Source organism: Pseudopodoces humilis, chromosome 2 (genome assembly GCF_049639895.1).
Source record: "Pseudopodoces humilis isolate 2021_Gansu_Grassland_sample_001 chromosome 2, ASM4963989v1, whole genome shotgun sequence".
NCBI lineage: Eukaryota > Metazoa > Chordata > Aves > Passeriformes > Paridae > Pseudopodoces > Pseudopodoces humilis.
In genome coordinates, this window is record NC_142201.1 from 71,865,294 (window position 1) to 71,889,216 (window position 23,923).

The window sequence follows — 23,923 nt, forward strand, 5'->3', positions numbered from 1 at the left end:
CAGGTTAAAGCACCAGAATTTCAGAGCAGACCCCACATTCAGGCCATATGATCACACAGTCAATTTTCTGGAATTTTTATAACCCAATCAAAATGAGTATTCTTTAGAAGCCAGCTCTTTCAGGTCCCTGAAATGACAGCCGTGGTATTTTGGCCCCCTTTGTGAGACACTGGCATACTGAACACATGCCAAGTAAACATGTGAGCACAGACATGCTACGCTGCCCACATACAGGCAACACAGACTCAGCATAAGCACAATCCCCCAACTCCCTTTGGAATTGTTATGGAGAATTATTAACCAACACCAAATACACTCACTGGTTGGCTGGAACAGCCAAAGCTATGGTTCAAACCATAATAAGAGAAATACTACTTTAAATAATTATGTAACAGAATGTCAATCTCTAGAAAATGGAATATGCTGCATCTCTGCTTAAAAAACAACAGGTGTATAAACCAGTCTATTAACAGAAAAGAGTATGAATTAGTAGTACTGACTTTATGAAGCTACCTCGTAGCACCATAATTCCTAGTAAAAATACTGGCTGGATGTTACTGCTCATATCCAGTGTGCAACTCTGACCTACCAGCACATCTGATTTTGCAACCTAGCATTAGAGAAAAAGAATCAATACTTCACCTATAATCTGTGCTCTATACCAATTCCCATCCTCCTGTCTTGCAATGCAGGCTTGACCTTCAACCGGGCAGAAAATTTCCAAGTTTTTACCATTCTCTTGTTTATATATTTGCTGAATTTTCTCTGGAAGAGCTAAAGATTCCACACTCTCTCTCTGAAATAGAAACAACAAAACACATATGCACAGCAGATGTTCCTTCTTAATGGCATTTTTTCTCTTTAAAGGGATAATTTTTTTCTAGTACTGTACTTTCCAGTCTTCCCTCCAAAATTAAAGTGGTCATGAATACATAAAGTGAATTAAAGAGCCTAACTATTATTGAACAGTTCCCTGTTCAATCACCATTCTAACCAGTAAAATACTGCACACCCATGAAGGAATTAATCACGTTACATAACTGAAAAATTTTCTGGGATTTTAAGAATTCCTGGAATATACCTATGCTGAATCAAGGACTGTTGGAATTAATCTTACCTATTAACTCAAGGAATCCTATCACTGGTCAAGTGACAGAATTTAACAGAAGCTGTAGCTTATTTATTGTGGACTATAAATAGCTCAAAATTAAAATGTTTTTTCATATTTTCATCTAAATAGACTTCATTTCTAAACTTACCAGGCGGAGATAGAAATCACTCGGACTATTAATGTGACAAACCACAACAAAGACCTCTTCTCCTTCCTGTGGAATATTTGGTGGACTATAGTGTGAGATGGTGCAATTTTCCAACTGATTGGGAAACTGTGATTTAAACCTGAAGTAAACAAAGTGAAATTTTGAATAAAGACAGTCAAAATTAACTGCAAATGAACCCTTTTAATGTCAAACGTTTCATTAAAAAAACCACAAAACAATCTTATAAAAATTACTTGATTCATACTTACATGTATAGCTTAAACTTTCCACCTTGCAGGGGGTGCAGCCAATTACCTGTAATGCTTCTCCCACTGCCTACCAGCGAAATCAAACAGATCTCGGGCTCATTTCTGTATGGTTTTCTGTGACAGACCCCAAGGGCTTCTCATTTAGCCCTTCTGTTATTTAAAATTCATACAGAAATAAGTATTTTGCCATTTTCTAAAATAAAGTTTCCTATTTAAATGAAGCTTGACTAGTGCAAATGAGTGTATCATGGTGCTTACTGGTGAAGGTAGAAAAAGGAAATCCAACAGACACTGCTGAAGATTAATATATCACACATTAATACACGGAACACTGCAAAAGCAACCAACTAAGTAACCTTTATTTGGTAAGCATTATTCTGTTTTCAGTTACAGCACACAGGAGCATGAACCAAAGGAAGTCACACATACCTTGCCAAATCTAAGAAAACCAATGCATCCTTGAGAGACAGTGGGATGTTACTGTTTATTTCATTAAATGGAGGTTTTCTCAAATCCACAATGAGAACACCATCCTCTTCTCTGAACACCACCATTGAAACGACTTTATTATTTACCATTTCTAAAAATTTTGTCTTTGCCTCATCTCCCCAACCTTCATCCTGTATTAGAAAGAAAAAGTTACTGAGGATGTCAGAGAACATTAAAACAAAATACAAACTGTAATTAAAAATAAGATAAAATAAATGCAAGGAAGAAAGCACAGATGCATCTGAACAGATTAAATACTGAACATGGTCAGACTTGTCTAGTCCATAGCCAGGACAGCACTGCATAGAATTCTTTTATTATGGATTGGTACCTGTATTAAACTGTATAAAACTGAGTCAGATCAAAGAATTGCAGTTTCCATCATGTTTCTTCTGAAGATCCCCTCAGATTGTTTTAATACAAAAACCAGAATCGTCTTACCTGTTTCATTTCATGACTTTCTCATGAACTGAGAGAGCAGAAATGTAAGTTTATCTTCTTGTGTCTTTACACAAACGCACAACACGATTTTGATCAATTTACACATTATTGTTGTCCACAGCATCCTGTGTAACATTTTACCTACCTTGAAAAAGCATAAATTTATTTCTCTGGGATCAAGATAATGCAGTTCTTGTTTGATACTGCAACTCTGTGCTTTTTAGGCACAGAAAAAAATGAAAATGCACATAAGGAAGGCATTTTACCTACCCTTGTGAAAACTGTCCCAGAATTTGCCTATTTAAAGATATTTCAGTCAACATCAGACTGGTAAAAACCCCTCAAGACTGACCAACAGTTTGTACTGTCAGAAGTGCACAGCTGTACTGGACTTAGTTAATTTTCATGTGAATGTGGCGAGAATAAAACAAGCCTAATAAAAAGTGAATACTGAAAAAAATAACACTGAAATATATATGCTTTTTTTGGTAATGGATTAAAGGTTGACAGTACTTGTGGTTATACTGAAAGAGAATAGATAACACTTTACAATAGTAGCAAAAAATTTTAAGTAACAAGTGCAATCCCTGAAAAGATGCTGTTAGAATTTTTTAAGAAGCCATTTATTCTTTGTTTGGATGACTTCAGAAAGTTACTACTTGCACAGTTATCAGACGGACACAAAATAAGAGGATCAATTTCGAAATTAATTTTTCAACTTCACAAAAGAACATGTCTAAAGTACGAGCAGTGAGATTTACACATGAAACTACATTTGTAGCCTCACAGGCTTTTTAAGACAGACTGCTATAAGCTCTTGTTTCTATTCCAATGAAAGCGATGCAACACATCCTTTTACAAGAGAATTTAACTTAAAAAAAATATACACCCGGTATTCTTGAGTTTCCTTCTGTTTATACTGGGATAAGATAATTTTAAATTCCATATTTAAATTCTTTAACAGAAATCTTATGATTAAGTTTTCTATACTTCAAGCAGTTTGTACTTACTTCATTTTTCGGAACTACATCCTTCAGTGAACACCGTACTGCTAAAGGAGGAATGGCTGCAAGCTCTGCCTCAATGTGCTGGTCAGGTTTCCTCAGAAACAGACAAATGTCATGTGTTTCAATAGTTTGCGGAGTAGAAGAATCAGGCCTTTCAATGGGATCACATCTAATGGCAATGGGAATAAATGCAGCACTAGCTTAAAAGCAAAAAAAAAACCCAAACCAAACACCTAAAATCCCCCAAACCCCAGACTTTCATTTTAAGTTATTATTGCAGTAATTGGCATAATGTCATGTCAATAAAACAGAATTTTGAAGTCTCAGTAAAATGCATTTTTCAAAATCATTTAGTACTTACCTGTTCCCTTTTACAACTCAGGTCTCAGTTAAATATTTTAATGTATGCAGGCTTGTACACTTGTGCACTTAAATACAGTGCCACTTTTTCTGAGGGGAATACGCATGAAGAAAATACCAGAGCCACTTGGGTGTCTGGTTATCCACCTGTGTGAAGGTGAGGAAGGACTTGTTTCTCCAAAGAGAACCTGAATAACAACAGTCAAAGACAACTACAGACAAAAACCTCTCTCTTCATAAACATACCCTGAGAAAACCAGAACCACAGAGCTTCCAAAGTCAATCAGGAATACTTTCAGCAATGCAACATCACACACTTTGTATCTTATTGGACCACAAGGCTTCTTCCTCTGATTTTTACTTTCTACAGGAATTAGTTCAGTTATAGTTCCACGGCTCCACATTCCAGTTTCCTTACTCTTAATGAAAGTTCTAGCACCTACATGGAAGCAAATACAAAAGAACTAAATTCAATATTTTAAATTATTTCGCACTGAAACTATAATTACATTTCTGCATAAGGCTCCCCTGTTCCCATTCTCTACACAGGTAGTGAAAGTGCTACTGCTACAATAAAGACACAAAGAAAGTAAAAACCTTGTCTCCATAGCCACCAGAAGTTCCCTTCACATTCACTTACACAGTATCTTTAAGGCTGGCAGGCGTTTGACTTGTATCAAGAAGTCATGTCTGGCAAACTTTCTATAGCTCTGTGTTAAGTGGCAAAAACCCCACTGACATATAAAGTTACTACATGCTTTTCATCAGTTTTCTGAACACATTATGTGGAAGTGGATAAGATTATCAACACATGAGTTAGGATATAATTTTAATCATTTAAGAATGTATTACTGTATTTCATTTTGATTTCTAGAATGTTTTCTACTCAGTGAACTTTATAAGCTTTATATTTTTATTTTTATACTGCTTTATTACATAAAGGAGTGGAGGGGGAGGAGAGAAAAAAGAAAGAATATGATACTAAGGAAGGTATATTGCAAGGTAGTATCTTAAGCTGTGTAGACCTTTAGAAATTAACCATTTACCTAGTTCCAAAATGTCTGAAGGCAGGAGATAGGAACTCCTACTACAGCAGAAGTTTTCCAATTTCTTCTGCAAAGCAAATGCTTCTTTCTTCTGTGAATATCTCCGAATATAGAAATGGCATGGATTTATAACATGGCTTACAAACACTAATTCTGTCAAACCTGAGTAAGACATAACACAAATTATCAAATACCCTCCAAGTGACTCCAACAGGTATTATTAGGCATATGACTGAATTTATGTTGCATTAATCATGGTAACATTACCTGAAACAGATTTTAATCTGACAAGTCTGCTCATGCTTGTTTCAAACTATTACCATGTTTGCTTCCTGATGAAATTGTTCTTTTCGGCTACCTCTTCCTTATGCTACCCTCCAAAACAAAAGGCTGTCTCACAAAGTGGTAGTCTGAATTTAAGTGGGTAATTCAATTTTTATTCCCTCTAACAAAGACATAGAAAGCTTCTAGAAAGCAAATGAGAAATTAAGACTCATACCTTTAAGAACAGGTATGCTAAGCACTTTCCTATAGTTACTCAGTTCATGAAGAACAAAGAACTAGCCAAGAAATGACCCTATGTAAACCAGGACTCAAGACTAAGCATCTAAATCCTCTGTACTGCAGGTACCTCCCTCCATTAGGGATACAAAAGACAGGTTCCTCTTTCTGAAGCTACTCAACAAAGGCTGTTAACGGGCCAGACAGTTTTAGAAGCCCCACAACCCAAGTCTTACAAGAGCATTTTATACCACAAAGCTTCCTGCCAAGAGTGGACATCACAATCTAGACTGAATGTCATCCACATGAATGATCAGGGCACACCAACCAGACAGATTAGCAACATCCTGGAGCACTGCCACCTCTGAACTGCAACACGTCATGGGTGAAAGACTACACAGAACCTGGCATCTGAAACAATCTGAGAAGGTATCTGGGTAGAGACAGTTTATCCAAGTTTAGGAAACACTGCATCTAAAACAGAGGCAAGATTTCTCTTGGCCATTTCCAGTGTATAAGCTGGTATCTGAACAAAAGGTCTGAATGACTTAGAAGATTTCCCCTACAAAGACACAGCCTCTTTTGGATCACTCCTGGTCACCATTTCCAAAGAGTGATGAGTCAGCTTATTAAGGCTGGAAAACACCTCTAAGACCCCGAGCAGCTCCTGCACATCAGCCTGGCATGCTCTGCTGGACTTCCTTCTGTGCAATGGTGACTTGCAGTACTGCATGGTCCAATGCTGGACCAGATTCAGTCTTAACAGAGGGCAAGGATTCCTTCATGGACCCATCAGCTATACTCTTAGTAGCACAATCCAGGGAAAACCTGACAAACCGAGGAACTTGATTGCTCCTGCCAAATATCATAGGACAATGGCCTGGGAGAAGATTCAAGAAGCTGAGGTAACTGACAGAAAACAATTCTCCAGAAACCAATGACAGAAACTCTGAGGGGACTACAATAATCACAAGTCAAAGTAAATCATCGTAGCATAGTGCTTTCCACACTCAAAGAGATTGTGATAAAACTTTTCAATAAGCTCAACAGGTGAACAAAAAAATACCCAAAAGAATTGAAACAGACACCATTAAAGAACTTGCATGAGCCAAACACACAGCATAATACAAGACTCAAAAATAAGATCACACTCAACAATGGAACACTGAAAGCATGAGGTACTAAGACTCTTGCCTTCCAAGTCCTCTTCAAGTATTTCTTCTATTATGACATCAGGTGTTTCTTCCTGGTCATCAAGGATATGAATGTCTTGTCCATTATCTTCACTATATTTGGGAAAAAATTTATTCGGAAACAAATTAACATAACTCAATCTGTTTCCAGAAAACCACAAGTCAGAGCAAAGGTTTTATGAAGAATGCATCACTATGTTGAAAAATGCTTCATAAGAGCTGCTAGAAATAAACTGAATTCAATTTTTTAATACAAAGACAAAAAAAACCCAGTAACATAACTCCTGAATTCTAGAAAGAATTGTCACAGACACAGCACATACGCTTGGACACAGCTTACTACAAGAGCTACCCCCCACCTAGATGATCAGAGATCACAAGTACAAATATAAACTATTTGAACAAAAATGTTCACAATGTGGTAAGATAACTCATGTTGAAAACAAAAGGCAGATGCTTTTGTACTAACATATACAACTCACTCTCATATGTAGGATTTTCAAATATCACAGTATGCAATAAGCCTTTTTTAGCATATTCAGTGTTAACTACAACAGCCCTAAAAGGAACTTGATCCCATTTTTTCAAGCATTAGTCAAGGACTACAGAAAACAAACAAACCAACAAGAAACAACGAACAAAGAATCCTAATAAAAGAAAAGCAATTGTAATTTTAAAAACAAAAGGGTTTTCTTTGTTAATCTTAAGAAATCTCTTTTGACATTTGACACAATCAGTATTTAGACTGGAAATACTACTAATTTTAGTACTTGGCTGTTCATTTTAGAGATTAATTTGCACTTACATGCATTTTTATGTGCTGAAATTATTAATATCTCTATTGCATGTACTACAAACATAGTAGACACAGCACTCATGCAACATGGTTTAGTGGTTGCTTTGGCAGTTTTAGGCTTACAGTTGGACTCAATGATCTTTTCCAGCCTAACTGGTTCTATTATTGAATCACTTAATGCTAACTGAAGTTGAAAAGTACACATCATAATAAAATCTGGATAACTGAAGTGATTCAGCAAAATACACTAGGGCAGAACACTAGTAAAACCAAAATATCAGAACTGAAACACAAACTGGACTGACTGGAATGGTGACTGAAATACCAGCATATAAAGATCTGCTTTGCTTCAATATACTCTTAGAATTCCATAAGCACCTACAGTTTTTTGTATTTGATCTCAAATAAATACTTAACCACTAGAACAGGTAAATTACTGTACCTATTCTCTCTCATTAAAAAATACTTCCTTCCCTATCATTCTCCATTTAATCTCGCCCAAATTTTCTAATGAAGATGAAATCTCCGAAGTGTTCAGAAACAATCTCAAGAGAACAGAACAAATATCATAGAAGGTGACAAGAATACCTAAATCATTTTGACAGTTTTAGATCTATGGTGTTTTTCAGCACAATATTCATGGAGGGGCAAAGTAAGAGATAATTACCTACTCCAGTTTATTTCTTCCTACAAAAACCAGATTTGGCTGCTCATTTATCTTCATGTTCATACTTAAAAACTCTTGTCTTAAGCTTTCTCCCTCATGCAGAGAGTACTGCAACATTCACTCAGTTTTCACATCTATAATCAGTTTAGTTCAATACATTATTCTGCACAGAGACAAAGAATTTTCTTTTCTTTGTAAAGAACATAACCATAACTCAAGTCCAAAATACATGGTTCTGTTGACTGCTACACTATTAACTATTTTCTTTACCAATGAAAACCAGCAAGATATTTTAAACATTTTTACGTTTAGGTTAATGGAACTGTGAATATAACTTAAATAAATGCCTTAGTTTTTCTATCCAGTTTTAATCAATAAAAACTGAAAGGAAAATAGAACTGAACAGCATTCCACGCTTCCTTCCCACTGCCCCTTCAGGAACCTATCCACTCTTTCTTCTACAGTGTTTTATGTCTACAGCATGTGCCTCAGCATCTATGCACCTGCTACTTGTAATTTTTTTCACCTTTGGTGTAATTTTGGAGTTGCACAAGGTACGTAACACCTTTATATTTATCCCTCAACAGGTCTCCTTTGTCCCCTGTTCAGCTGAAGTTCTTAAAAAGTCTTCCAATGCAAAAAAAAAAATTGGATTTTGTCATGTTTCAGCTTTCTTTTAAGCTGGGAGAGTTTAGCATTGTGCATTTAAACACACTTCTCTGAAATTGCCATTTATCACTGACAGTATCTTCAAAGTGGTGACTTGGAAGGTAGGGCCCAAGTTTTCTTAAAGAGGACTTTATAGATTAGTTTATCCATACTCTAACTCAAGAACTCAATTTACATGACAGGAAGGGTCCCAATTTCTGCCTTGCATTGGAACCACCCACCCAGGGATTAGCTGAGTCACCATCCCTGGAGGTATGTGGCTAAGAGAGCTGGGGCTGTTCGGCCTGGAGAAGGCAAGGCACCAGGAAAACCTTACAGCACCTTCTAGAGAGACAGGAACAAATTTTCTGGTAGAGCCTCCTGCAGCAGTTTAAAACCATTAGCCCTTGACCTAAGGGAATGTCAAGTCAGACTAGATAAAAGGAATTTTTTACAGAAGAGTGGTGAAACAGCAGAACAAGAGGCTTGGAGAGGTGGTAAATGCCCCATTCCTAGACAGGTTAAAGGTTTAAGGTCAGATTGGATGGGGCTCTGAGCAACCTCATCTAGCTAAGGATGCCTTTGTTCACTGGAGGACACTTGGACTACACAAACTGTGAAGGTCCCTCTCAAACCAAACCATTCTATGATTTTGTGATTTGAAAGACATGCAAACATTACTCTTAAACACATGGCAGAGGTGGAGCTAGCAGTGTTAGGCTAATGGTTGGACCCAGTGATCCTAGTAGTCTTCCAATCTCAATGATTCTGTGATCCCACAAAAATTGTTTGCATTTAGCGCACAAATAATCAACTTGCTAAGCTTCATTCTCTCTGTGCCAGTCAGAATCATATTCCCCCCACTGTATTCCCAGAGTGGTTCCACGTCCTGAAATATAGCTGGATCCCCAAGATGTTCCAAAGTAGCACCATCTTTTTTCTGTCCTTGCATCATTTTTGAGAGTAGCCTTTATACACAAAGAACTGCAGCACTCTTGACCAGCCTTATGACCAAGTTGCATAGGGTCAGGTGTACCTCAGCTGTGATCTACTGTCTTACTCATTTCTGCTACAGAAATCATCAGTCACTTCCAGTGAGAACAGCACGGCAACTGGAATTTTCCTTACCTTTCTTCAGACATCAGTAAAGCAAAAAGCATGTAAGCATTTCTGACCTGAAGGTCAGAAACTGATTCATTAAAAAAATAATTCAGCCATTATTCTCTCAATTTATTTCTACTTTTAAGGGAAGGAGAATTTTAGAAGTGGCAGAAGTCTATCAATGAATTTTAAAATGCATGTGTATTTGCCTACACAGCAGCAAATTCTATGTGCTTCTCTCATGTCTCACATGAAGGGTGTTGCCTGTTATTCCTAAGAAGTTAATACTTATGTCTGAAGTAGTAGTTTTTCAGTCAACTGAAAAAAGTGAAGAAGCTCCATTTCTGCTGCTTAACTGTTACATGAACAGTTTCTGTAATTTAGATAACCAGTGCCTCCTTCTATGTCTCTGTATATCTCTCACTCCAATTATTTACCTTGAAAGTATTTTTTCCTTTAAATTCTTCACTCTTGAGAGCTCAGCCTCAACTGGAAGTTTCAAGTCATAAATAATCTGAAATTAAGAAATACAATCTTAACTTTCATTATACAGAAAATAGATTATACAGACACCTATTATCTATAGCATGACACCTTTAATTTTATGGTAAAAACCCTAAGAGTTCAGACAACAGCTAATTCTTAAATATGTCTTCTTGCCTTACTAAGACTTAATGGTTGAGATTCTTTAATCTAAGCATATAAACAGAAACAAAAGTCATATATTTCCTTTGTTTTAACATCTAATGAGAAAGTGACCTCTAAGTATAAAGGCAGGCCTATGAGAGGAGTGTCACGGCTGCCAGTTCCCAAAAAAAATCACACTGGTAAGGTGGAAGTAAATGACAGAAAAAAAGGAAGGATTAGACGTCTTTTCTGGGTCAGAAGACCCAGTTTCTTCATATGGAAAGTGACAAATGGATGCAGGTGGATGATTCTGAAAAGCACATTTTTTCAAAGAATGACAAGACCAATTATTCATTCTTTTTCTCAACACAAGAACTACAAAGGCTCCAAAAGAAATAACTGGGTGGCACATTTTGAAAGAACATAGGAAGCTATTTTACACAAACCTCATCTTAAATAATAAAAGGTGAAACTGACTGACACTACCTATGCCTAAGTACATATAATGCACATATGTACACACCCATGCACACCACCACAAGCTTTACAGTGACATTAAAGAAGTCGTTCCACAAGCTTATGACAGAATAAGGTAATGTTTAGTCAGTGTAATGAGCCTGATGTAACCTACTGATACTAAAACCCTTAACCTTCAGCCTCCCAGATTCTTGGATGCTTTCTCCAAACATCTTTCCTCTCCATTGCCAGAGACAGAGGACTTTACAGGATGGACCTTTGCTCTGATACAGCGTGGCAGCTAGCATGGGTTTCCAAGAACAGCAGATATGATGGGGAAAAGGAATGAAAGTAAAGGCCCGGGACCAAAAGGATCAAGTGAGTGTGGCTATGAATTCTGGACCAGTTCAGTTGGAGAGAAGGTTGTAGAGCTCTGGAACGATTAAAATTTAAGAAACTGAACTGATCCAAACACCACCCTTCACCTGAACAGCACTGTGACAGTTTTCCTATCCTCCCCCCGCCATTTCCTGTTTCAGATGCTGAACCCTTCAAGGCAAGAACCAACTTTTTTTGCTTCACATCAGTCACAAGACTGTAACCTGTGACCAAGACCAAATACAAATTCTGTGTCTATGAAAAGGCAGGGTAAGAATGTAATACCCCAAAAATGTCAGTACTGAAGTCAGCAAACTGAGACCATAAACTTTCAATCTAAACATGAATATATTCCTTAAAAATAAATTATTTCACAGTGCAAGAATGTTACCACCTGAGCAAGATCACAGCAGTTTCTTAGAGAATGTGAAAATTTTAATTCCTTTGCTGTCCTAATGGCACCAATCAAGTGCTGCTTCTTCTCTTCGATGGCTTCCTTAGCTTTTGCAACACTAGAACTGTAGTTGTTGATGTTCTCCTTTAATTCCGCAAACAATTTCTTTTTCCTGTGTTAAAAACACTACTTTTCAGAATTTAATATACACTCAGCTGCACAGACTCAAATCTGAACTGTAACACACAGCTGCCAGCCACAAAATACAAAGTGGATGCATCTCCCACACAAGGATCGTCTTCCCCAGTGTGAAGTAGGGGCATGGGAAACAAACTTTGTTATTAGAGGAACCACAAAGTTAAAGAATTCACACTGATAAAATATTTATTAATTATATATTAGGAGCACTCCTCCATTTCAGCCTCCTAATATTTCCAAACACATCCAACTAAAAAGTAAACAGTTGGGTCTTACAATTCATTCTACTAAGATTAAGACTGAAGACTAACACCCCCCGAGGCTCTTCTGAAAACCTGAGCTTTAACACCTCTCTCCCCTCAATCTGAAGACATAAGTATTTGTAAAAATCAGAAATGGAGTGTCATTGGTCTTCTATCAGGTTGAAAATGTGCAGAAAGTCAATTTAAAAAGCCCTGCTATGTGGTGGTACGTTTTATTGTTAAATTGTTTGTTTATACCAATGGCTGCCCCGATGGTTTCCCCCCTGAAATGGAGTGGTTTCAACCTAAGTTCTCCCCACCTTATCCTATGTCACTCACCCCAAAGTCCTTCCCTAATTTCCAGAAGGGTCCATGTCAATCCCCCCTTCTTCCAATCACCCCAGGTTTCTGGTTGCCCATCATTGTAAACCCTGCCTTTTGTTCTAGACCCTTCCCTGCCCATCTCCTAACCTTCGAGGCCCCATTGGCCTATATGACTGATCCTCTCCACCCCCCTCACTCCGGTTGGTCCCTGTGTTGTAACCCCCTCCCCTTGTTCCTCTCTATTAGGCTCACTATTGGTTGATGATTTGTACCCCACTCTTACTCCTCCCCTATATGTAAGTTGCTGTAGTCCTGGCTCTTTTTTGTCTTTCTGTCCCCGACTCCTCTGGAGAATAAACCCTCTGGACTTGATACCAAAGACCCCTCCTTTTCTTTTACTCTGGTCCTCGGCACTATCTCTGCAAACCGTAGAGCACTGTGCCTTAGCCCACAGCTCCTGAGCAAGCTGCACCCCAGCCTGCCTTACTTTCTGGGGGAAGCCCACTCTTGTTGCTGTGGCCACAGCTGGCCAGACTGAAGGATCAGGTGCAGCAACACTGCTATTCCTGCTGTTACAATTTATCATCCACAAATAACATATTAAAAAAGCTCAAAACTGAGCTTTTTCAGGAAATCAATATTACGACTAGTGTTTGCTATTTTTTAAGAGCAGAGACAGCATAAACTAGTGTTTTCCAGCCATGCAAACCAGCTCCAAGATGCCACAATGAAAGGGTAAAAATGAAAGACGGGTACTATGAAATACTGTTATGAGAAAATTCTAAACAAAAATCTAGTCATTCACCTGAATTAGAAAAAGGTTTGTGATTAAAAGTAACTCACCTGTGCCATGCTACTAAAAAAACTGAATTACTACCTTGACAGAAGAGTAATAAGTTCATCAAGTGTTCTATCTGCAGCTTCTGTAATTTCGTCTTTTTTATGCTTTACTTTTAACTCCAGGTATTCCAGCACCTATTTTGTTCAGTATGAATAAACATGCATAATTTATTATTTTATTATTCTCACAATACTACATCTTTTAAAATTCAGAACAGAAGCAGTAGGACCGTGATGGATACCCCAGCATATAGAGTGACATTAAACCACTTATAGCTCATTACAACCCTCTGTTTTCTGTAACTTGGAGTCAGCTGGCACTGTTTGAATCCTCCTCAACTGAAGCTCTTAGGTCTATGAAGCAAGAAACAGATCCTGGGCCTGCTGTCTCGCTTTCATTACCTGACATTCAAACACAGCACCATACACAGATAACAGCATGCTGAGATTTCCACTGTTTTTTAAAACTCATTGTGAGCACAAAGGAAAAATTTTAAAAAAAAATTCTTCCTCTGGCTAAACATCAGTTTTGTCACTACAGTTACATTTAATGAAGAGACTACAGGAAAATATCTCAATAGTGCAATACCACTCTGGCAGTGTCTCAGGCTCTGCTGAAAAGCTGCTGCAGAACCAGTCATACCCATGGGTTATTTTATTATATTATAGCAGCTGAAATGGAAAGTTTCTACAAGATTCTATTAGTGTATGAGTTAGTAATTCAGCATAGCTTTGCTTAACAGAAAGACTGGCCATTAGAAAGGGAATGGAGAACAGGCCTCAGTGACACTTCAGACCACAGTCAAGAGAACTTTTGAAGTTTTTTCAAGCTTTTGAAACATTAAGTACTTCATTACTGTGTATCTTACCAGTAAAATGCAAACAGATGGCAAAGAGAACTGTAAGATTTTCTACAGCACATGTAAGAAGAGTTAAAGTATAAATAAATTAATTATCACTGATAAAGGTCAAAAGTGACTCAATAAGACCAATTAACAGCATTATCTGGTATTTAAGGTTTCTTCCTATGTTTTATACTGTGCTTATAAATGTATTACTTGGTTTACATTTTTTCTGCACATTCTGGTGCATATTTTACTTCTGTTGCATTCATAACATTTTTTCCACCTTTAAATGCAGAAAGAGACACACTAGAATTAAAATTCAGAGTGGCTGCTAGAGCAAAAACAAAAGCTGACTTTTACCCTGATCCAGGGAAACACAAATTTGGTACTTTGACAGGCTTACATTGGTTCTGCTAAATGTATGTATTGACCTATTAACTTTAAATTATGCACGGGCTCATGTATTCCTTTTCAGACTACTTTTCAGGCTGTAGCCTGGACTTTAAGGCTGTGTATTCACAGAAATAACATGAACAGTTCAAAGACAAAACAGAATATCAAAACAAAGGAAGGAAAAACACATAAATAGAGTGTTAATGTGCGAGTATTCACAACAAAAACCTTCAGCCTAGGAGAGGATTTATCATTTCACGATTTATTTAGCTGATTTTCACCCACCTTGCTCGCATCATGGAAGTGGCCAAGATTACTAACAGCTATGCCCAAGGCTTCATCAATATCTTGCCCAGTGTAATCCTGAGGAAAGGTTTGCCAATGAACAAAAAAAGTTGCTTACACAACTAAAAGACAAGATGGTCTACATCAATTTGCCATTTTGACAGAGGCATTTGATGTGGGTGACTGATGAGCTATGTGAAGACAATGAGCAGCTCCACAATGACCATCAGGCACAAAATACTTGGCTCACCTGAATTTCAATGAGAACATTTACACTGTAGTATTTCTGAAACAGATTCTAAATTTGGGGTTTTTTTTAACAATTTAATTGCATACTCACATACAAAAACCAAATTAAAACAGTACATGAAAAAAAGGAAAATAAAGTTACTAATACAGAGAAAAAAAACCATGGAAGATTGAAGAATGGGAATACTGCAGCCTAGAACAAAAGTAAAATATTTAGGAATATCACTTGGGGAAACCCCCCACTAAAAATGTAGCTAGCTCCCAGTATTTTGCTGATACAAGAAAACCATTTTCAAACTTTAATGGGCACTGTAACAAAACTACCTAAGCAATCACATCAGACATTTGCAAGTTATGATTTTTTTCAAGGTCAGTGTACAGGAAAATCTATACAGAAGAAAACGTGACTGGCAGTGGATATATAATTCCTTTAAAATATCCACAGTGGATATATAGTTCCTTATAGATCACTTTAAAATATGCACAGTTTAAGTTCTCCTGGTCTAAAACTTCATAAACCCCATTTAGAAAGATGAGGTTAGGAAATTTAATAGAATTTTTAAAGAGAGATCCATTTGTCCAACAGCCTTGTTGCCCTGAATTACTGTTTTAAGGAGGTGAGCATGAGCCTTGCAGATGCTCCAAATTTAAAAACAAATAAAGAAGTCCCCAGCTCAAATGTTGTGAAACCTGGGGTATCTTTTAAGAAAAGCTGAATTCAAAATACATCATTTCACAGCAGCTGGACAGAACTAACAGTCTGCAGCTATGATCTCATGGGGGCGTTGTGTCTGAGCTGCACTTCTCTGTCAAGTTATTTTATGAATACTGTAGCTGCACATCCGTACAGTAAGACAGAACAATAGCATGCAACTGTTCAGGCTGCAGGGTTTTTCGTTTTAAAAGTGCACTATTAACTATGCGTGTACAAAACCAAGTGAGAATATAAGGAAATTCCATGTTAACACACCATATTGGATAATGGAGCTAGAGCTGATCCATCACTCAGCCCACCATTGGAAGAAAATGGGTGCTGAACGTTTTTCTCTTTGGTATTGTGACTGAAGGACCTGCAAACAAAAACCTTTTAAGAAAAGACCTATGCATTTTAAATGAAGTATCAAGCTTCCTACAAATACTTTACACAAGTATTTCAGAATCTCATTAAATACGTATACACACACCTACTTGTGTAACAGATTAATTCACATATACAGCAGGTACCCTATTTTCCAAAACAACAAAAATCTGCTTTTTACTATAACCCCCTTAAAAGTAGCTATTTTTCATTTGACAATTTTGGCAAGGCTGAACAAAACTTTAGTAGCTGGTATTGATTCTTACCCTCACTGAGAGTAAATGCATACCTATGAACATTCAAGGATTCATTTTTCAGTTGTTACTGTTAAAATCTTTAGAATACATAACCAATGACATCAAAATCATTTACTGGCAACCAGTTAGAAAGGCTCTTAAATACTATTGTATGATGACCCACAGCTGCTCTTCTACAACAGCTGACAAGACTGCCACAAAAGCAGTCTGCATAAACCAGCCTTATTCCAGGAAGGAAGCCTTGTGTTACTCTTCCTGGGCTCAGTTTGCTGTGTCTGACCAACGGTGAGAGCATCTGGAGAACACTGCTGCAGAAACTGACAGCCACACATGAAAACTTGCACTTTGGGCAAGGTTAGCTGTGTGTGTTACGTGCACCAAACTCAGAAGATAAATTTCCTACATCTTCCTTTCAGAACAGTTTCCTTATGCAACAGACCTGAAAGAATTATCTGGGACTATCCTTATTTGCACGAACACTAATCTTCACAGCAATAACACTGCAGGGGGAAGATACCCACTTTAAGACTTCCTTTAGGTTCACAATGACCGGGCAAATAAACAAGTGAATGTAATTTTGATTTGTCAATACCACAGAATATTGCTGGCATCTGATCTTTACATAGTTGTGACTAGTTATTGAAACAGAAGGAGCAATAGGATCCAGCAGGTGGTGGGGGGAAGGAAGCAGAGTCCTTCCTACCACAGCCTGGAATTTCACCAAATCTCTCTCCCTCTGAACCCTCATCAGCCATCTACCACAGGTGCTTAAAACTTTCATATGTTTTCAAGCCAAACCAATTTGTTTTTTGCTGCCTCTCAGTGAAACAATATTTGTACTCAATGTGTTCCCACAGTATTGGACACTCATACCAACAATGTGTTAGTGAAGTTTAAAGAACACATTAAAAAATCAGACCCAGGAAAATGTCTAGAATCACTTACTTGACCAAGTCTTCCCCCAGGATGGCATTTAAAGACATGACAAAATTTAATTGAGGTTTACCTTGCTCGTCTTTCCAAGCTGCTGCCAAACAACCCAAGTTTCAAGTCCACTGTGTTCTAAATTCAGAAGGGAAAAAGGAAAACATGTTCAACCACAGGGTTACAGCCAAATCCCAGGAACAGGTATTCTATAAATCTGTTTTCACCTTCAGTATTCACCCCTGCCACCATTTCAATTACACCAAGCTTCAAAGTGCGCGCTGTTGAATTGTACACAGGGAGGTCTAAGGAAAGAGCTCCCAAGTAGAACATCTGTAGCCATCAGTGCACCTCTGTGATAAATAAAAAGCATTCCTAGTAAAAGGAATCCTGACTTGCTGTTTGCACTTAGTATTTTCCCTATTATTATGCAAAACTTGTAACATACTGGATTCCTGAACCAGATTCTTCAATGTACCTTTTCAATTAAAGGTCTTTCAATTAAGCCTTTCAAGGCTTAATCGCAGGGCTGAATTGCCAAAGATCTGATTAATTTAGATTTTGCAATAAATAAACCTGAATTTCATAAGAAAAAAAAAGATATTTCACGTTTGTCCAAAATATAAATTTCTATGAAACAATGGCACTACCATGTTGTAACACATGAGTTATGACAAGAGTCATGCACAAGGCATTTTTTTAAGATGCAGAAACAGAAAACCTCAGAACTTGCACACAACTGGGCAGAGCAAAGCTGGGGTTTTTTTAGTATCTTTGAAGTCTTTCAAACTTAAAAAGTGTCAGAAAATGTAGATACTTATGAGCTGTTTTCTTGCACACTGTGTGCATGCAGGAGCATTGAACAGATCTGGCAATATGCAGCACTACTGAGAATTGTAAAAATCTGCCTCTCGAAACCCAGGCTCTGGACATCTGACATACACTGCACAGCTGTGTGACGAGAAGTGCACTTGCTGGGGATGTAGGTGGCCATAAAGCACAGACCCTGAGCTCAGAGGGGACCTGAGCCTGCTTTCGTCTCTCTCAATGAAAATTCACAAGATCCTATAATATTGCTACTTCACACCACCACAGTGACTACTGAACGGAAAGCTTTAGATCAACTTACTTCTGGAGAAGAGAAACAAAACAAATCAGTCTCTTCATCCTTCCCATCACCATGCAACACTGTAAAAGCAAGCACAGAAAAATCCACTTATGTAGGGCATCCTAATCCATGAGACAACAGGAATACACCATCACCAGTGTAGTCTTCTAAATAGTATTCAGCAAGTCAACAGGAATTAGGGCCCTAACTTTTTTTAATAAGAGAATTTAAGAGCTACGAATAGAAATGTAGACAGAGATAGATATAAAACTTAGCTGAGAATTATAAAGACTGACTTATGTGTACTGATTAGGGCATTATCTGTTATCCTTAGCTATGGATGTTACTACATTCAGCACAGGATAGTCATATGGAAAGAAAAAAGACAAAAAACATTCAAAAAGCATAGTTAAGTACAGGAAAAAAAAAATCACTTCAGACACACCCAAAAATACTACACATCCCATACAATTTTTCAACTCTTGGAAAAAAGTTACTCATGCAGAAACACTAAGGAAAATGAGGTTTCTTTTAGAACAAACTTGTCCACCACTTTGTCAAGAAAAGAAGCGGGAGAGGAATCAAAAGAATTGATTATTCTTGCTAACTACTGAGTAAGTAGCAAATAAACAATACGTTAATCAAATCTAACAGCCCATCTACTATCCTTAACAGACCATATAAAATAAAAATTAACAGTGAGCAGCGCACACAATAAAACTGCTGGAAATAAAAAGATCCAAAAGCCTTACCTTCTGCACTGAAAGCTTTTGACATATGACACAAATCACCATTTCTCTGATGTGGTTCTGTAAAATGCTCCTCTAGTAGCTTAGCAGATTGCCTTCAGAGATAAAAGTAAAGATTTACGATCATCAGGAATATTAGTAAGAAACAAATTGTGACTTCCAGCTCTTTTACAGCTAAGCATCCACTTTTACCAAATGACATTATAAAGAAGCTGCAGTTAACAAAACACACGACAAAAATATTTGTTACTTTCTCTTAACTGGGGAAGAACTTTAGTTCTGCAACAGTGAATTCATCATACGTAAAGGTAATACTACAGCTGTTAGGCACGCAGTATTTCAGGTAACTAGAACCAGCATGAATAAATTGTTATGTAATCAGTTTTAATCACATTAATTCAAGTTATTTAAAACACACTGAATAAATCAATATAGACCAATATGATATAGTATCTTACAGCGTACCAAGTTGAATTTAAAATGTCTCCCTCCATGAACCTACTCCGAATTGTTGTTGTGAAACTTTTCACAAACTGAGTATTTTACTCAGGTACATAACACAGAAAAATAGAGTCACAGCGTTACAGAACACAGACGTTACTTCGTACATTTTCTCAATTCCATTTCCTGATAATTACGCCATCAGAGCTTAAAAATATTAAAGCCACCATCTCAAAATTCACGTACCTCACACTTTTCATTCTACTTCTAGGAAGTTCTTTATTACTCTCATCCAACAAGAACTCTTCCATTCTACTCATGGTGCCTAACATAAAAAAAAAAAAAAAGACAAATTCTTTACAACACAGCCCAGGTCATCACTTGAGCCAGCACTGCAGGTTCACATCATTTTGTGAAGACCGAAATGGAAATTATAGACGCAAAAATCTTATTACGCATACACCTGTCTTCCTTGAAACGCAAATCTAAACGCAACAGAGCAGCAGCCTGCTCTGCACGCCGACCCACCTACCTGGCACATGAGGAAACACCGCTACTGCTCTCCCAACCTCCCTTACGACCGCGGATCCTCAACAGCAGGATGATTCCTCCTTTCTGCAGTTATCTCCGTAACCACTCCCCGCCTGCAAGCCACCCCACGGACAAATCCCGACTACTCTTCCTTTGGGACTGCCCCCGCGCCCCGCACCTTCCGTGGTTTCTTTGGTTGTTTCTTGTTTGGTTGCTGCCCGAGAGGAGCCCTCTCTCCCCGCGGTGCTGGCAGGGACGCGCGGCTCCGGGGCGCGGCTGCCGCTCGCGCCGCCTCACCGAGCCCTCGTGCGCCAAGATGGCGGCGGACCGGGGCGCCCCTTGTGACGGCCGCAGCCAATGGCGGGCGGGCGCGCAGGGCGGGGCGGCCGCGCCCGGCCGGGTCCCGCCGCCAGGGCCTCGCCGGGCTGAGGTGCTGCCTCGCAGAGATTGCGTTCTCGGCGCTCCGGGCTGGGACAGCGGTCAGCTGGCGATCTCTCACGGAGCTAGGCCCTCGCTACCTCACCAGTGGGATCGGGGGGAAAATTGGGAGAGTAAAAGGTAGAAAACCCGCGGGGTGAGGTTAAGGCGGTTTAATAGAGAAAGCAAAAACCACTCACGCAAGCAAAGCAAGACAAGGGATGAATTAACTGCTTTCCTTGGGCAGGCAGGTGTTCAGCCATTCTCTGGAGAGCAGGGCCCCATCACATACAGCGGTAACTTGGGAAGACAAAAGCCATCACTCCAAACATCCTGCCTTCCTCTTGTGGTCTGGAATGTCCCTTTGGTCAGCTGGGGTTGCCTGTCCTGGCTGTGTCCCCTCCCAACCTCTGATGCACCTACAGCTTCCTCACCAGCATGTCAGTACAAAAACTGACAATATAAAAGCAGAAAGGCTTTGGCTCTGTGTAAGCCCTGCTCAGCAATAACGAAAACATCTCTGTGTTATCAGTGCTCTGCTCAGCACAAATCCAAAACACAGCCCCGTACCACCCACTGTCAAGGAAATTAGTGCTCCTCTAGCCAAAACCAGAACACTTGTATTAGAAGCCATTAAGTCCATGCTTTGGGGTTACTTTATTCTACATGCGTTCTCACTACTTGCAGAAGAAGTAAGAGATATTTTTGCAGTGTTTTGCCACTCATGTTTTGGCTGTCACAAATGTAGCATGATATTCCCCAGCTATCTGTTTAATCACCTCTAGTGAAATACAGTTAAGTTTTAAAATTAAAAATACATTGTTTTTCCTCCGGTGATGTCCAGGTGTTAAAAAGATAAGTTTATTTTTGGTAGAATTGCCCTATTAAAGTTTTGGGCTTGACATGCTCAGGAGAAGGTTACCAAAAGCTTATCAAGGTTACCAAAACTTATCAAGAAGGAGATACCACTGATAGTGGGCACAGGGAATGCTGAAACACAAACCTTACCTCAAGGTTTTTTAATAACAGGGTGTACTGCAATTGGTGTGGCCAAGGCAAACAGTGTTTGTGTGGAAAAAAGCCAAAACAGGAGAGACTACCGTCCTGTCTGCTGAAGGGGCAGGAGAAGAATTTCAGGAGTGATGAGGAGGAAAACATGAAGAAAGGAACAGTGAAGTTCAAAAATTATGTAATTCTATGGACCATGGTCTCATCCACTTTTTGGTAAAACACCCAAATCAAACAAGTTTTCATGGGTTTTTTATCTACACTTGAATGAGCCTGATCTGTGTGTGAGGGGTGGAACTTTCCAGAAGTTATCTTCAAACTGATTTCCCTTGTAAATAATTTCCCTCAGATAGGAAGACATTAATCATCTCTCTATGTGACCCATAAGAACTAAACCCCCTTCTCCTGCTTTGTGAATACCAGTGGCCTTTCCTCTCCGATTCTCCTGCCACTTTTTGCAATGAAGCTAAAATCTCAGGTGTTTTCTCAACATGTGTTTAGATTTGGAAATTGCTTCCTTTACTTCCAAGGTGAGGGCAGGATTGCACACCCCAAATTTTGTCTTCCTCTTCCTTATTATGTGTTAATTCTCATTTAAAATTTAAGTCATGAACTGTTTCTTAAGATCATAATGAGTAACAGCTGAATAGTAAAACGTAGGATTGGTGGTGGCAGACCTGCTGTGGATGTAGCAGAGAAAGGAAAATGATAGGAAGATTTGCCTTGATTAGAGGTCTGAATGCAATTTTAAACAATCAGAAAATGATGGTCTAAAATGCAGTGTAACTAGCTATGAGAAGCCTGATTAGGCCTAATTAGCTATTTGGTGGGAAGACAGTTCATTCTTGCTTATAGTTTAGTTAATTGAACAATAGCAACACATTCCCAAGTCATGGTTTTCTTATTACTAATTGTGTCCAAAAAATATACAGCTTCACATTCTGCTCTCCATGCCTTTACAGAGAATTGTAAAGATGTGCATACAGGTTATGTTATAAATCAGGCATATATTTTGGGGTTTTATAGCTCTGTCAGCCTGTATCTGAAATAATAAACTAACATAATCCCTTCAGTTTTGCGCTGACACTGCAAACAGAACTGTTTGCTTTCTCTATTAAACTGTCACACGGCAGTTCTGTTAATCATTCCTAAAAAAGCGGTAATATTCCTGGAAGGAAGGAACACCTTGTACCTGTGCCATTAGCTGCTCAGGGGGCACTACCGATGTTCCCTGTTTTAGGCGGTGGTGTTGAAGCAGGAGGGCCGGTGTGTCCCGGGCGGGTCCCCACGAGGTGGCAGCATGGGCTAACGCTGGCCGCGCTCGCTCGCCCGCCGGCGGCAGCGGCACCTCGGCTGCGGTGTGGTGAGATGTGCGCTGCGATTGAGGGATGCTGCTGAACACACTGGCGGCTTGGGTGTGAACTCTGCGGTTGTATTCTAAAGTCATAGTCAAATGCAGATTAAAAACATATGTTAGGTCACGACGACTCCATGTAGCGCTACGGGATCGGGGAAGACTGGCTGGAAAGCTGCCCTGCAGGAGAGGACCTGGGGGTGCTGGTGACAGCAACTGATCACTATCCAGCAGTGCCCAGGTGGCCAAGAAGGCCGATGGCACCCTGGCCTGGATCAGCAGTGGTGTGGCCAGCAGGAGCAGGGCAGTGACCGTCCCCCTGGACTCGGCACTGCTGAGGCCACACCTCAAATGCTGTGCTCAGTTCTGGGCCCCTCAGTGCAAGAAAGACATTGAGGGGCTGGAGCGTGTCCAGAGAAGGGCAGCGGAGCTGGGGAAGGCTCTGGGGCACAAGTGCTGTGAGGAGCAGCTGAGGGAGCTGGGGGTGTTTAGCCTGGAGAAAAGGAGCCTCAGGGGGGACCTCATCACTCTCTGGAACTGCCTGAAAGGAGGGTGCAGCCAGGTGGGGTCAGCCTCTTCTCCCAGGGAACAAGCAGTAGGACAAGAGAACACAGCCTCAAGTTGCACTGGGGAGGTTGAGATTGGTCATCAGGAAGCATTTCTGCATTGAAAACATGATCAAACATTAAAACAAACTGCCCAGGGAGGTGGTGGGGTCACCATCTCTAGAGGTGGAGACTGCATGTGGCATGTAGTGCTGTGCTCTAGTTGACAAGGTGGTGATTAGTCTGAGGTTGAAGTCGATGATGGAAGTCTTTTCCAGCCTAAAAGATTCTATGATCCTATGCTGTGATTCTATGTTTTCTGGATAATCTTTCCAGCCATCTGTTATTTCTTCAAATGCATAATTGCATCTTCCTTTCTCATTGTCTGTATCTTGCCTTTTCTCAGCATGAATTTATGCTTTAAAAATTTAATCACTAAATGCACTAAAATTGCCCAGTTTTAATTTTTTTTAATTGTGATTTGAATGATAGATTCTGCAAAC

At 39.2% G+C, this 23,923-nt stretch overlaps 1 protein-coding gene across 3 annotated transcripts in view; it reads right to left on the reverse strand.

Annotated features, from left to right (window-relative positions):
* The window catches only part of RNF17 (ring finger protein 17), a 41,433-nt gene extending 21,035 nt beyond the window's left edge, over positions 1-20,398 (reverse strand). The window contains exons 1-17 of one of the 3 annotated variants that reach the window (XM_088051472.1): positions 20,275-20,398; positions 19,812-19,890; positions 19,128-19,219; positions 18,397-18,455; positions 17,350-17,405; positions 15,979-16,078; positions 14,760-14,837; positions 13,274-13,371; positions 11,633-11,804; positions 10,215-10,291; positions 6,567-6,658; positions 4,872-5,033; positions 4,072-4,264; positions 3,469-3,634; positions 1,958-2,148; positions 1,260-1,398; positions 643-796 (exon numbers count right to left, since the gene is read on the reverse strand). In XM_088051472.1, coding sequence (XP_087907598.1) covers positions 643-796; positions 1,260-1,398; positions 1,958-2,148; positions 3,469-3,634; positions 4,072-4,264; positions 4,872-5,033; positions 6,567-6,658; positions 10,215-10,291; positions 11,633-11,804; positions 13,274-13,371; positions 14,760-14,837; positions 15,979-16,078; positions 17,350-17,405; positions 18,397-18,455; positions 19,128-19,219; positions 19,812-19,885 — 1,903 coding nt within the window. In that variant the 5' untranslated portion in view covers positions 19,886-19,890; positions 20,275-20,398. Of the gene's footprint in view, positions 1-642; positions 797-1,259; positions 1,399-1,957; positions 2,149-3,468; positions 3,635-4,071; positions 4,265-4,871; positions 5,034-6,566; positions 6,659-10,214; positions 10,292-11,632; positions 11,805-13,273; positions 13,372-14,759; positions 14,838-15,978; positions 16,079-17,349; positions 17,406-18,396; positions 18,456-19,127; positions 19,220-19,811; positions 19,891-20,097; positions 20,202-20,274 lie in introns of those variants that run through there. The other 2 variants (XM_088051473.1, XM_088051474.1) reach the window with 2 other exon arrangements.
* Between the last annotated feature and the right edge of the window lie 3,525 nt (positions 20,399-23,923).